The sequence below is a fragment of the Typopeltis vanoorti genome, chromosome 15 (genome assembly GCF_054136105.1).
Source record: "Typopeltis vanoorti isolate ZY-2024b chromosome 15, IOZ_Tvanoo_1.0, whole genome shotgun sequence".
NCBI lineage: Eukaryota > Metazoa > Arthropoda > Arachnida > Uropygi > Thelyphonidae > Typopeltis > Typopeltis vanoorti.
The window spans coordinates 91,778,641-91,793,179 of NC_143563.1; the positions used below are offsets into that span (position 1 = coordinate 91,778,641).

The following is a 14,539-nucleotide window of genomic DNA, read 5'->3' on the forward strand; positions in this document are numbered from 1 at the left end:
AACTGCTGCTGGATGTGGTATGATCATTTGTCATGAAGTGTTACACAGACTTTCATAATTAAAAGTAACATGAAGTAATTATTCTATATCACACAATTTACATTTATGCAAGTACCTTTTCAACAATTTATTCACTTTTATTCTGTATTTGTTTATCTTGTACTACCAAATTAATGTTTAATATAATTTCTAATGGAATGATTTTCAATTCATTCTTTCTTAATGTGCTTTGTGAAACAAGTTTAAATATATCAGTGTTGAATGGGATAGACGTAAGTTGACCACTATTAAGAGTGACCAATTTATCTCTATCCCATTCAGTACTTAAACATAAGAAAGTTATTTTTAGTTCTTACTTCAACACAGGTAGTATAGCAGCACTTTTGCCCACGCTTTTAAGATATCATGTTTGTTTCTGTGTTCTTGTGAATCAGATTGCCAATTGTCAGTGAAATACAATGTTTAATTTCTGTACTTGCTGATTTATTCTAAGACAGTTTTTACCTTTCTTAATGTTTAATTGATTGTTGTTCACACTCTCTAGTCTAGTTTTAGCAGACTTCTAAATTTTTTGTGTGAAAATGCTATTTTGACAAATCACTCACTTATTCATAGACAAATTGACAATCATAAATGAGTAAAATTTGTTTACTGGAAAGTCCAAAGATGGCTGAATTATGATCTTCCAGAAGTTGACATATATTTCTAGGAGCTGCTTATGATTAAGAAATATTTCCATGTTTGGCTTGATGCTCTTTTCTTATTCTTCTCTTTCTTGGGCTTTTGTGGTACACTGCACAATTTGAAAATGCTGAGATCCTGTTAGCATTAACTTTATCTTTCTCCCATTTCAACCAATCTTGAGTCAGAGCTTCTTAGTTTTGTTTTTGTTAACATCAGAGTTCTTCATATTTGCCTGCATTCTTGAAGTGAGTTAATTCTTCTGCACTCCTTTTGTTCTCATTATTTATTTTCACAGTATTGATGACAACACAGAATGATAAAAAAATCATATTTATTAACTTATTTGCTGATATTTCACTGGTATTTTATACAGCATCTTCAGATCACAAAAAAACAGTTTGTCACAGTATGAGAAACAACAAAATGGTATAACAGTGGGACTAGTTTAAAAAAATTGTAACAGACAACACAAGGAACTAAAGTCCTAATTAGGCACCATCTATGTTGGAAAAAAGAGAAAACAAATATTAATTTGATCTTAAAGTGACTGTCTCCAAGATTTTTGGTAAATTTATACAGGCATACTTGTTAAGGTTTCGAGCATGTTTAAAGCTTTTGTTGATTCCAAAAATACTCTCTCTGACCTATAATGACCTCTGTGTAGCACTTTACCAAAAATCTTGGAGACAGTCACTTTGGATTTGACATCTGCCTTGGTGAACATAAAAAATACATCTGGCACTATCGTTTTCTTTCAATTGATCCTGTGTGAAGTGATATCCAAGGCATGGTCGACTAGATCTGACTTGCCATAACGATAGTGCAGGATGTATTTTTTATGTTCACCAAGGTGGATGTCAACAGTTCTTCCTGTCTGTCCATAGTAAGCACAGTCACAAGAACAGGGCACTTCATAAACTCCTGGATGTGATATAGAAGAGCGTTTGTCCTTAGGTGAATCTGGGAGACAGTTATTTTAAGATCTAATTAATATTTGTTTTCTCTCTTTATCCAGCATAGATGTCACCTAATTAGAACTTTAGTTCCTTGTGTTGTCCATTACAATTTTTTGAAACTAGTCCCACTGTTATACTATTTTGTTGTTTCATGTACTGTAACAAATTGTTTTTGTGCATTGAAAATGCTGGATATAATACCAGTGAAATATCAGCAAATAAGTTAATAAATATTATTTTCTTATCATTCTGTGTTGTCATCAATATCGTGAAAATAAATAACATGCTGTGAACGTATAAGCCTTTCCACACATTTGAGCATTCTTTTGTTTTCTTTCCCACCTTAAATTTCAAGAAGACTATCTGTTTTGGGATGCATGTATCTGACATGCTAGTAATTGTGATTAATCTACTGAAGTTGGTAATGGATAATCATTGTCTCAATGCTAGTACCAGCTAGCTTCATTCAAAACACTGATGTTGGTCTCCTTCCAGTTCCAGCAGTATGTGGTCCATGTTCTTCATAACTATACAGCTGTTTTCAAACAAATGTTTGAAAGGTTGAACTAGCACATTTCAAGTGATTCTAAATTTTCTCGTCAATATCAGGAAATCTAAGATGATTTCCAAGACACGGAGATTGACATTTTACAGGGTTACTCCATCCACCCAAATCATAATCATTTGCACTGAATAATCTTGGGCAGATCAGTATGACAAATATTGCAGTATTAATTTCATATTCTAATTAATATACCCTAGATATCTAATTTTTTTACCATTAACCATTACAGGTAACCTTTTGTGGGTGAGAGCTACATAAAAAAAAATAATAATAAATGAAATTATGTATAAGGAACATGCCTAATTTAATTTGCATATTCCTTATACAGATTTTACCATCATTTTGGCTCCTTTGCAATAGGTTTCTAGAGATAGATGCATTCTGTTATAATAGAAAGCATAACATTAGAAGTCCCCACCGATCTCCAAGTATAATAAATTCTCAGCATTTTCCCATACATCAGAGGAGAGAATTTCCAATATTTCTCTCTGATAGAAAGTCTGCTTCTGTGTTGTGTGTATACATGATGGACTATATAATATTCCATATGCTCTGTTAATGATTTGAGTTTCCACTCTGTAGCTAAGCAGGAAAAAGTTGTTTATTTAAAAAAGCATAGATTTCAGAAGCTGTAATTTGGGATTCATTTCAGCTGTGTTGTCATTGTGTAAATAATGATAAATATTCAAGAACTTTAAATATTCCTTTAAATAAAGAAATTTTTGCTACATTTAAAAAGTAACATATTTGGCAGTTGAAATTAAAACTTAGTTGAACTGCCAAATAAAAGAAAAAAAAGTTTAACAATTAGAATAATTTTTTTTCAACAATGAAATTAAACTCTAATTGCTTATTTTGAACTATAATATATACTCTGTCATTTTATTTTTTAGTATGTGATTGGTCCCCTTCTGTACTTTTTAACCAACCAGAAACTTCAACATTCCTTATTTTTACTTCGTATGATATTTCCCTACTGACTACCACTTAAGAGGGAGATGGGCACTTCAACATTACAAGTGGTCTTAAGGCTTTTACCAAGTCTTCAGTACTAATTATCACTGTGCAGCACTTAAAAGTTGGTGATCATGTTATTACCTTTAATTAATCTTAAGTAAGTATTTAAACATATAAATTAAGCAATACCTTGAATTTCAGCTGAATATTTATTAGTAGAAGTGCCTCGTATAGATTTTATATATTATATTATGTAAAAAAAAAAAATTTTCTGTGTTACTTGTAAGAAGGTATATCTTTTTATTAACCTTTGTAGATTGTAAATTTGCAGCATAGTTTTTCTTTAAGGGAATTTTTTTCCTGCTTTTTGCTGCAGGAAAGAAATTTTATAGACAATCTGGTATGTATACCTACCTCAAGAGATGCTTGTAAGTTGCTAATGTCATGCTTATGTTGACTATGGGTGATAAAGAAATTGTATATAATTATGGTAGAGTGTCAGTTATCCAAACTAAAATATGAAACTACTGCAATTTCAGTTAATCAAACAGTAGTGCTGTTTAGTTTAAAGATGAACAAAATATTTTATTTTGTATCTCATATACCATTGACAGGGTGTAGCATAGAAGCAGCCTGCCTCATGCCTCGGCTTAATAAGGGTGCTCATACAGCTATATTACGGTAGGCGGCGTCGCTACATAGCAAGTGCGGAAAGAAGTTTTTACAAGCTTAAACTGATTAAAAATTATTTGCAAACAGCAATGATCCAAGAAAGATTGGTTTGTCTAGCAGCTATATCGATAGAGGCGGACATAATTTAAATTTAGAAGAGCTTATAAACAGTTTTATTGTGCGATATCACCGTAGAACAGAAATTTAATTAATATTATTATGTAATATTAATATTGCATAATAATATTAATTAAATGTTTGCTCTATGGGGATATCACAAACATTTAATTAATATTATTATGTAATCGTTTTCCATTAATGCTTCTCTTCTAATAAAAACAAAATTGCAATTGGAGATTTTCTTATATTTTTGTCTTATAATCCATCAGGGGAGTTATTTAATTATTTGGCTCAGGGTGTGATCTAATCTGGGGACGGCCCTGCTCATAGGATATTTCCAGTTTTAAAAAATAATGACAGTTTTGAGATGTCAAAGTGTATGGAAAAAAATTTACACTGAATAATCCATAAAAATTTGAGGTTTGGATAAGTCACACACTACTATACTTAATTTCATATGTGACATGATCTCATGAAATGCATACTTTATTTTATTTTTAGAAGCCACATTAAGATCAAACAGACTTTTTAAAGTGTTTGATGGTTACTTGGAAGTATTTGTAATACACATAAAAATAGTAAATCATCCCTGTCAGAAAGCTTGCCATTTTTTGGTATAAATCACATGATTTTTATTTATATATTTTGCATTCCTTTTTTAAATTCATTATCCCAGGTCACTTCATGTCATTGAGTAGCATGATTTCAAATTGTTGCTTTGCAGTCTTAGTTACAAATGAAAGATAATGATATCCATACCTGCTTACTTTTTCATACAATATTACATTTTTCATGTTAATTCTGAATATTTTGCTTATATGCTCCTGTATTGTATTATATACAAATGTTTTTCAGTAGTTGGTAGGTATGTCAGGTCAAGAACGAGAAGTTCATATGTCAGTTCATACAGTAAGAAGCTGGTATATCTCTATAAGTGACTGTGATTTGGACATTAATAAGAAATTAAGTGATACTTTCTTCATTTTAGATTAGTAAGTGTCTAGCAGTCATGTAATAGAGATAGTCTTCAGAGGCTAAGATTTCAATATTACAAACACAAGAATATATTTACAATTATTACAAAAAAAAAAAGCCTAAGCACTGTTTCCCCAAACTCTCCCCTTTCAATGCATACCTGTCTACGATATATCTCTATCATGTGAATTTTGATCTGTGTGCTATTAGAATTTTGTTCAATCAGGATAATTTTAGATGACCTATATATATATATATACACATACATACACAATTTTTCACTATTTTTTTTTTTACCCACAAAAGGTTGTAAACCTTATAACACATAAGTATTATGGATGGGTTAAGGATATTCTATGTCATTTTTTATTTATTTTTTTTTTAGACATAGACATTTCTTACTACCTGTCAGTATTTGATTTAAGCTATCATATGGCTTCATAAATGAAACTATGAAGTAAAATTTATTTATGATTGATAAACTTGAATTTTTTTTTTTTTCTCCATCCACGGAATACTTTTATGTGACTACTTGAAACTCGAGAAAAATGAAGCCTTCATTATATAAAGTGACCCCTCCCAAACCAAAAAATAATATAAAATTCTCAGATCTCATGAATCAAAGTTTTAAGGAAATGTCTGATTTTTGCTTAACTTTGTTTATTGTTGATAGTCCCTTCACTATTAACTGAAAGTTTTGTAATTATGTTATTTTGATTGATTTTGTGTCTCATATCTGTTATTAGAGCTAGTAAATTTTTTAACCTCCATGTACTGAATGCTAAAGTTTTGCTGCATAGCCTTAGTGTGGTTTTGTGTAATGTGCATTTTATTTGGCATGCTTTATGAACATTTACCTATTGGTATAATCAATCTGTAATATAATCTAATTGAATACATTAAATTAGAATCACTATTTTCCAGTATTAAACCACTCATGAAGAAGTAAAAAATAAATTTGTTTTAACTCTAATGGTAGCGGCAGTGTGTAAGAAGAGCTCCGGATTCATCTAAGTTATTTTTGAAATAATTAATTGTATATGAGTGTTTGAGTAAGAGCTGCTATAAAAGTTGTGCGTTACTAGTATTATTAGTGTATGGGATATTTTGTCTAAACTTAATTGCAAATTCATTGTTATTAGTCTTTAGAGTAATAACCGGCAAAGGAAAGATGGCAGCAGCTTTGTCATTGCAGGACTTTAACTTAGACTTCAGTCGTTTCGTGAAGTGCAAGGTGTGCTACATGTACTCATTTGATTACATAGATGATTTGTGGATATTTAGAGCAGATGGAAGGAGGGTGTGTGTGTGCAAAGTGTGAGCTAAATGAGGATTTGATTAGTGCTAATATGAATTTGATGACAGAAAGTGTTAGTAGCAAGAATGTCGTGAGAAGAATGAGTGCTTGTTCAAAAGAGAAGGATGATGTGAAAGAAAGGCGAAAAATTGTTTAAAAAAATCATTGAAAGAGAAAATAAGTGATTTGAAAACTGTAACGAATGGTAAAAAGGATAAAAGTGATGTAGCAGAAGGCAGCGAAATTGAGAGAATGTATGAAACCAGAAATAGTGTGATGCAAGGTTTGAAAAATTGAAAGAATGAATGATAGCGAAAGTTGGACGCATAGACCGAAAGTACGGAACTCAAAAGGATGAATGAGATCGAAAGTGTGAAGCAGGGGTTGAGAATTCGAAAATTAGAAAGATTGAATGACAGAGAGAATGTGACGTGAGATTCGAAAGTTGAGTTGAGTAGAATCAGGCAAGAGATGAAATGGATGCGGAATGAAATTATAAAAATTTGGGTGAAAATGATTAAAGCAAATCATGTTGGTATGAAAGAGGTAACGAAAGACAGGCGAGTGGTGTTGTATGGCGACTCCATTATTAAAGGTGTGCTGGATGAGAGGATGTACAAGGTATGTTTTCCAGGCAGTAAAATGAGTAGTGATTGAGGCATTGGATATGAGGAGGGAGCAAGCAAAGGAGTTGATAATTTTTATAGGTACGAATGAACTTGACAGAGGACAAAGAGCACATCAGAATGGATATCAGGAGGCTGCTTAGACAGGTAAAAGAGAATAATGTGATAGGAAGGGTGGTAAGCGTGTTGCCTAGGTATGACAGTGGTGAGATGAGGCAGAGAGCAAGGATTATGAATGATATGTTAGATGAAACATGTGAGGAGAAATACTCCTTTTTCCTACATATTAACAAACTGTACTCCTTTCTGCCAGTTTGATGTATGGAATGAGTTTGAAGAATGAAGTGAACTATATAAGAGAGATGAACTGCATTTGAGTGGTTATGGTGTGAGGTGCTTGGAGAGACTGCTGCTGGAAGATAGAGAAATGAGTACAGAGAATGAATCAGATAAACTAGGAAGTGATGTGGAAGAGCCGGAGAGTAAGACAGGAGGGATTGAAGAGGTAGTTATGAATGAGGAAGTGAATGGCACGAGTATGGAAAATGAGATAATGGGTGTTCAAGAGGAACAGGGAAATGGGGAGGTTCAGGGTGGACAGGGGTACACAGCATGGGAAAGGTGGATGCTCCAAGAGGATGTGAAAGCATGTGTAGACAGGAAAGGAATGGGATGACCTGGGATCAAGAGGAAACAGTTGGAATTGAAGAGAGTTTTAAAATGAATAAGCAGAAAGGGAAATGGGTCCAGTTGAGCATGGAGAGATCATGTCGAATGAGTGGTGTCAGTGAAACTAACTGTAGATCCAGGAATGAGCTGTTGTGTTTGTATACAAATGCTAGAAGTTTAAGGAACAAGGCAGATGAAATGGTTGCACTAATTGAGTCTGTTCACCCAAAAATTGTTGGAATAAGTGAGACATGGTTAGATGAAGATGACATCCTGACAGAAATAGAGATGGAAGGGTATGAAGGTGTTTTGTGAGGATAGAAGGGGTAAAAAGGGAGGGGGAGTGCTATTGATGGAGAAAGAGTTATGTCCATACAAAGTAGGGATGCAAGATGGAAATAGTGACAGTGGTTTTGAGGCAGTATGGTGTGAGATAGAGGCAGTATGGTGTGAGATAGAGGCGAATGGAAGAAAATACTTGGTTGAATGTTGTTATAGACCTGGTAATGTGGATGGTAGTGATCATGAAATTAAATTTGACTATGCATAGCACATGACAACTAACAAGTCGCACTTCATTGTAGTCATATTTATGTTGAATTGTGCTCTTCTAACGATTTTTTTTAAACATTGCCTACTTTCTTCATTTCTTCCATAAAATGTCCCGATGAAGCTGCCAGATAGGTGTATGCAAAACCAGTCAGTTTGATTAACTTTATTGTTTTCCAACAATTAACAAAAATTCTCTTATACCTGTGTATGAAATGGTAGTGTTTTTGACAAGTCATGTATTTTAGTTTTCTGTGATAATTTTTGGGAAAAACTGATGTAATATTGATAATTTAGCATTAAATAAATTACTGAATGTAACTGAAATAAACATGATCCGTTATATATATATATATATATATATATAACGAGAGACATTGCCTACAAAAGAACTAGAGCAAGTGCCCTGTCAAGCCATGTACTGTTTTCAGTAAACACAAATGATGAAGGCCGTTAACATGAGATAAACTGGACAACAACCTCAAACCTTCATATATGCCGTGACGAGGTAGAGCGACGCATAGGCAAGTCTAAGGAAATTGTTATGGACCCTCATCACATAAATAATAACCTTAGCTATAATCTACCGGTCTCTTTCAGCTCTGCTATCCGATATTGGCACATGCGTGATATCAGATGCACGCAGCTACTTAACAATAGAACTTTAACATGGACTGTAGCTACAATTCAAAGCTAACTGAATTTTATAATAGTCGTTTTATAGTGATACGATGTTTCTTATAGTGTTTACTTGCTTTCTATGTTCCCACGCCTGAAGAAGTCGGACAATCCGATGAAACATGTTGCGTTTTGAATAAATTTAATTGTTATTCTAGTCTCGGTTATAGTCAGTATATATAAATATGAATATATATATACAGAAAAAAATTTTATAATATATGATTAAGATTTATTTTTTAATTATGTTTTGGACTGATGATTATTTAAACTCTGGTTCACAGGCATTATTTGAAGTGAGAATTTTAAAAAAATCAGGATGGTCATGAAACTAGTAAAAAAATAAATAGTAAACTTTTTATTGGCTTTTTATTGATCTTTTGTTGATAGTTTTTTTATGATGATTTTAGAATTACAATTATTTCTTAAAAGTTCAGACATTTTTTTTTTGTTCATTTGAGTGCAAATGAGTATGGAGAACAACAAAAAAATGTCCATTTGAAGCTCTGAATATTCTCATTGCCCACCTAAAAGAAATGAATGGAAACAGTATCTGAAAATTATTATGTTATCAAAAATAATTTCACATACTTTCATGTTATTATTTATTAGCACAATTATGCCAGATACAGAGACCTGCAAATCCAATTAGAACCTTGCTCAGATCATCAGACATTAGGATATTCTGAATAAAACATCCAGACATGAAATGACATGTTATTGTTATTATTCCTTGTAATAGACATGTTCAGTTGAGGTTAAGGATTTAAAAAAATACTAATCTGACATTGATATTGGTATATGAGAGAAATCCAACCTATCTGCACTTGATATTGATATGATACATATAGTGACTTGGAGTTCAGCAATCATGCTGGTTTGTTTTGATCAAAAATATGAACATATTTGTAATGAAGCTATACTGAGGAAAAGAGAAAGCCTTATATAAACTTTTAAAGGATGCCATTTTGCAGACTGATTAATCATAATGACTCTCTCTCTATGAGCTGCCATCGATTATCTACTTTAGACCTGATGAGAGCAAAATTACAGGATTGATAAGACAATTTATCACTATACTGCAGCAATCCTCCACGAACAGCAGTGTAACAGTGAACCAATATACTCAACAGTAGCGAAATCAAACGATTTTACTACTGTTAATTGTAAAAGGTTTCAAATACACAGTTGAACAGTTGATATAAACTGTTATATATATATATAAATTACACACACATATATATGCATGTGTAGATTTTGTTTTATTCAATTTTTCATTTTTGCTCCTGAGGAAAGCAGTTGGTATTTGATCACTGAAACATAGTGATTCTGTAAGTTTTATAATTCATTTTAATTATTTGTTCTGAAGTTATGCAAATGTGTTAATAATAGAGAGGCACATTGAAGTATCTTGGAATATAATGTCTTGTTATAGTCATGGAAATGTTTTCAGTTTGAGAATTATTCAAGCACTAACATAAACATACACATGTAATATTCATTACATAGTAGTAGATATCTGAACATGTCTCATATGATTCATTGTGAAATAGGAAATAAGTGGTAATTTGATGCTTTTTAAAATGCTTTTGAATTCTATAGAAAAGAACTAAGATGGATTTACATATATAATCTTTCTCACTTCATGCACTGGTTATTAGTATAAAAGTTTGGAATTGCTACTATGAAATTTTAGATGGTATTTTGTACTATGTTTTATAGTACACATCTGAATAGCAACAGAAAAACAAAAATAACAACAAAAAAGATAAAAACAGCATTATAATTCAAAAAATGAATACAAATTAAAAATCAGCACTTCTCAAGTAACTTGTGAATCTGAATTTTAACATTTTGTGGGTTTTTATTTTGATTCTGAATTTTGCAGGCTCTCCCCCCCCCTCACCAGTCCCAAAATAAACACATGAAAAATGAATATGTTCATAAATAGCTTTATTATTTAATATGTCATTATTTTGGTTAGCATTTATTTTAAAAAAAATTATTATTAAATGGATAAATAATTTTTTCAGTTGAAATTTGCAAAACAGGTTTACCTTTTTTGTTTTTTTTATTATTTATTTTTATCTTCCTGAAAGCAATAAAACTTCTATTACATTTAAGAAATTTCAGATATGGCTTGCAAATTCTTTAATATTAGCAAATTAATTCGTAAAACACTAAAAATCTTAAAAAAATATAGTATATTGCATCTTTTTCCTGTTTAAAGAATCTCATACTAATAACAGTATAAACTGTCCATCTCTCTCTCTCTCTCTCTCGGAGAAAGCTTATAAAAATATTTCTGCACTGTGACTGTATACATCTATATCAGCAAATAAGCGACAGTTAACTGTATATAAATGAACCTAAATTGTGAATTGAACTGCAAAGATGTGTGACAAGTGAAACAGATATGTAAAATCATTTAGTAGTTTTTGTTTGGCTGTAGATATATGTTGTGAGACAAAAAGTTTGAAATTCCTTCTCCAAACTTAGATACAAACATCAGTATCGTGGTAAGTGATATCAATATGCCCATTAGTTTAAAGCTTTAATTTAATGTCATGTTGACATACAACACAGTATTAAAGAATGCACTTGTAATGTAATGATGTTCCTGAATGTGGTTGAAATAGTAATGGATAAACTGTGTAGACAGAAGTCAAAATAAATGTTTGCTGTTACTGTTAGCATGCACTGTTAAAGCTGAATATTGCATCTAAAATTGAATTATGCATTAAATTATGTCTTTACATATATATACATATAACAAAGTATGATGATGTATGTGTTTATGTACACACACATGTACAGCGTACTTAAGGACAAAGAATGGAAAATAAATTTGCATATTATTAATTAGTCTTAGAGGAGACCTTGCTACAATTATGGTGGTACTGAATAAATGGTATTTTTATTGCATTTTTAATTTAGGTAATTTTGATTATGCTGATTAATTTTTATATGCATTGTCAATAAAAAGTTGTATGTGTCTGGGTTAGGTACTCTGAAAAACCTTTCTAGAGACTAAACAAAGAACTTATTCAAGCCTCTTTAGTTCTGATATGATAATTTTTCTGCTCCCTAAACACATTCACAAACATCCATGCTATGGTAGGATTTGAACCCACATCCAGCTGATTTGCTGGGTAAATTTAAAATCAGACACATTTAATAGTCTATTCATAAAATATATTTTTTAAAAAATGTTGGTGACAGTGCTAAACCAGTGCAGCATCTTGTTAAATGCTTCTATAGTATTACTGAAGATTTCACTTTACAGCAAAAAATTTTCTAGCAATTGAAAAATTATTATTGTAATACATACATCCCTAAAGTTTAACTCTTATTCGTCTCACTGAAAATTACTTCAAAGGAATAGTCATATAATTGTTTAATCATTTTCTAATTTTTGTGTTATGTGTAAAGAAAATTGAATCCTCTGAACTGGAAGCAAAGTGAAATTTTGCCACTTCACAGAAATATTTTTCAGAATTCAGTCATGTAAATTTTTAAAAATACTCTGCTTGATTGGCATCTTGAAATTTTGACTTTAATTTGTCAAATAGTATACACACACACAAGTTCCTTTTTATGTGGCTCCCACCCATAAAAGGTTATTTGCTAACCTATAATAGGTTGGTACTATGAGTGGACTATGGATCTTTTTCTCTTTTTTCATTCAATTTTACATATATGTATTTTTTTTATATAGTCCAGGAACCATGCTCTAGACCAAACATCAAACATTTTCAAGCCACTTTAGGTCTCCAATATGCATCTATAATAGCATATTGCTATCATAGATGCTTATTGGAGTGGGACAGTAAGAAAGGAGAGATTGTGAAATGGTGGTTATGAATGAAAAGTGGGTAGCGTGAGTTGAGTTTATAACAAAAGCCAAATACTTAATGAAAGAGAGAGAGCAGAAATTTTTCCACCCAAGCATGCTGGTTATCTGCTCAAAACAATTAAAGGATATTTTAGTTTTTGTCGGATAATTATAAATTTCTGCAAATAATTATAACTATTGGGTGGGTACTCTATACATGAATAAATATTTCTTACTTATGAATAGGGTGTAATTGATGAGATATTGTTTAATATCTCATTAATTATCAAATTAAATACAAATGTAACAAATTATACATTTTAGCATGAAATCATTTGTAGAGATGTTAGTTAATAGAGACCTTGAAGGAAAACTTATTTAGAATATCCCCTAGTTGTTTTGAGGTGTATATATATATATATATATATATATTCTGTTGTAATGATGAACTAGAGAGAAATATCATAGAATCTAGGGAAATCATCTTCAATCCTGTTCATCTAAATAATAACTTGAGCTACAACCTCCCAGATAGTTATTCAGCTGTAATCAGGTACTGGCGTTCACGAGATGCTAACTAGCACATACTTTCCCAACAATACAACAAACGAAAGAACAGCTTTAAATACAACCACGATGTTTTAATGTCAATTATATATAGAGACTCTCTATGTTGTTCATAGTTTATTTAAGCTTCAGTGTTTTAGTGTTTTTTCTTTTTTCTTTCTTTTATAATGTCACCTGATGAAGGCTGTTACAAGCCGAAACTAGTAGTGTTTTAATATTAAAACCTTTTTACTTAAATCTCAGTTCTAGTCATTCAATTCTTTTAAAATATATATGTATATATATGTACGGAGGTTGATTTAGGTGTGTGTATATATATATATACACACATATATATACACCTAAATAATGAGTCACTTGAAAATTAGCTTTACTATATGTTGAAAGTTTTTTCAGTTGGTTATACTATAAATTTATGATGCCAAGAAATTATATTCTTGGTTTCATCCTTTATCCAAGTGTAAGCAAACAAAGTTTGCACATGAAGTAACTTCACGACTGGGCTGCATTATATAGAAGCTAATGACTTCACATCAATTGCCTTATGATGCAAGATCCCATAATGCAAGCACATATCCTTACAGACATTTATAATGCTATGCATTATGGGAAAAGCCACCACCCAGACCAGTTTTGACCTTTATTGAGGTCTTAACAGTGGTAGCCAGATCCAGAAGAGATATCAAAATTGAAGTAATGCAGAAATCATATATTTCCCATGTACAAGTAGTCAAAAGGTGTCACACCTTATTACTAAAATACTCTGGATTAGAGCTAGTTGTTTTTTCACTTGGTTTCACTTGGTTATACTATAAATTAAAGATGCCAAGAAATTATATTCTTGGTTTCATCCTTTATCTAATGTAAGCAAAGTTTTTGCATGAAGTAACTTCACGACTGGGCTACTAATATATAGAGGCTAATGACCTCATATCAATTGCCTTAGTATGCCATAATGTAAGACACATATCTTTATGGATATATATGATGCTATGCATTATGGGAAGGGCAATTGATGTGAAGTCATTTGCCTCTATACAAGTAGCCCAGATAACTACAGTTTATCATTTGTAGAGATGTTAGTTAATAGAGACCCTGAAGGAAAACTTATTCAGTCTACAGAAAACCCATTCATACTGACAGATGTATACACCACCTTTCTTGCTTCACTCCTCAACAATTATGCAGTTCTTATAACTCACTTAATGAGTAAGATCCATTTCCAATGAAGGAATGCTAAATCTTGGAAAAATCATTTATTCACATTGTTGTAGCCCATGCAAATCAAAAGCATTATATACCCTGTATTCTAAAATAAATAGAGACTAGTAGTGCTATTATCAGTACCATGTAAAAGAACTCTCAGAAAATTACAAAGAAACCTTCAAA

The 14,539-nt window shown here is 31.5% G+C and overlaps 1 protein-coding gene across 1 annotated transcript in view; it reads left to right on the forward strand.

The window, feature by feature from the left end:
* LOC150098971 (uncharacterized) overlaps positions 1-14,539 on the forward strand; it is a 115,792-nt gene that overhangs the window by 85,903 nt on the left and 15,350 nt on the right. Inside the window, exon 5 of the mRNA XM_090405710.1 lies at positions 3,099-3,319. Coding sequence (XP_090261836.1) covers positions 3,099-3,185 — 87 coding nt within the window. The 3' untranslated portion in view covers positions 3,186-3,319. The remainder of the gene's footprint in view (positions 1-3,098; positions 3,320-14,539) is intronic.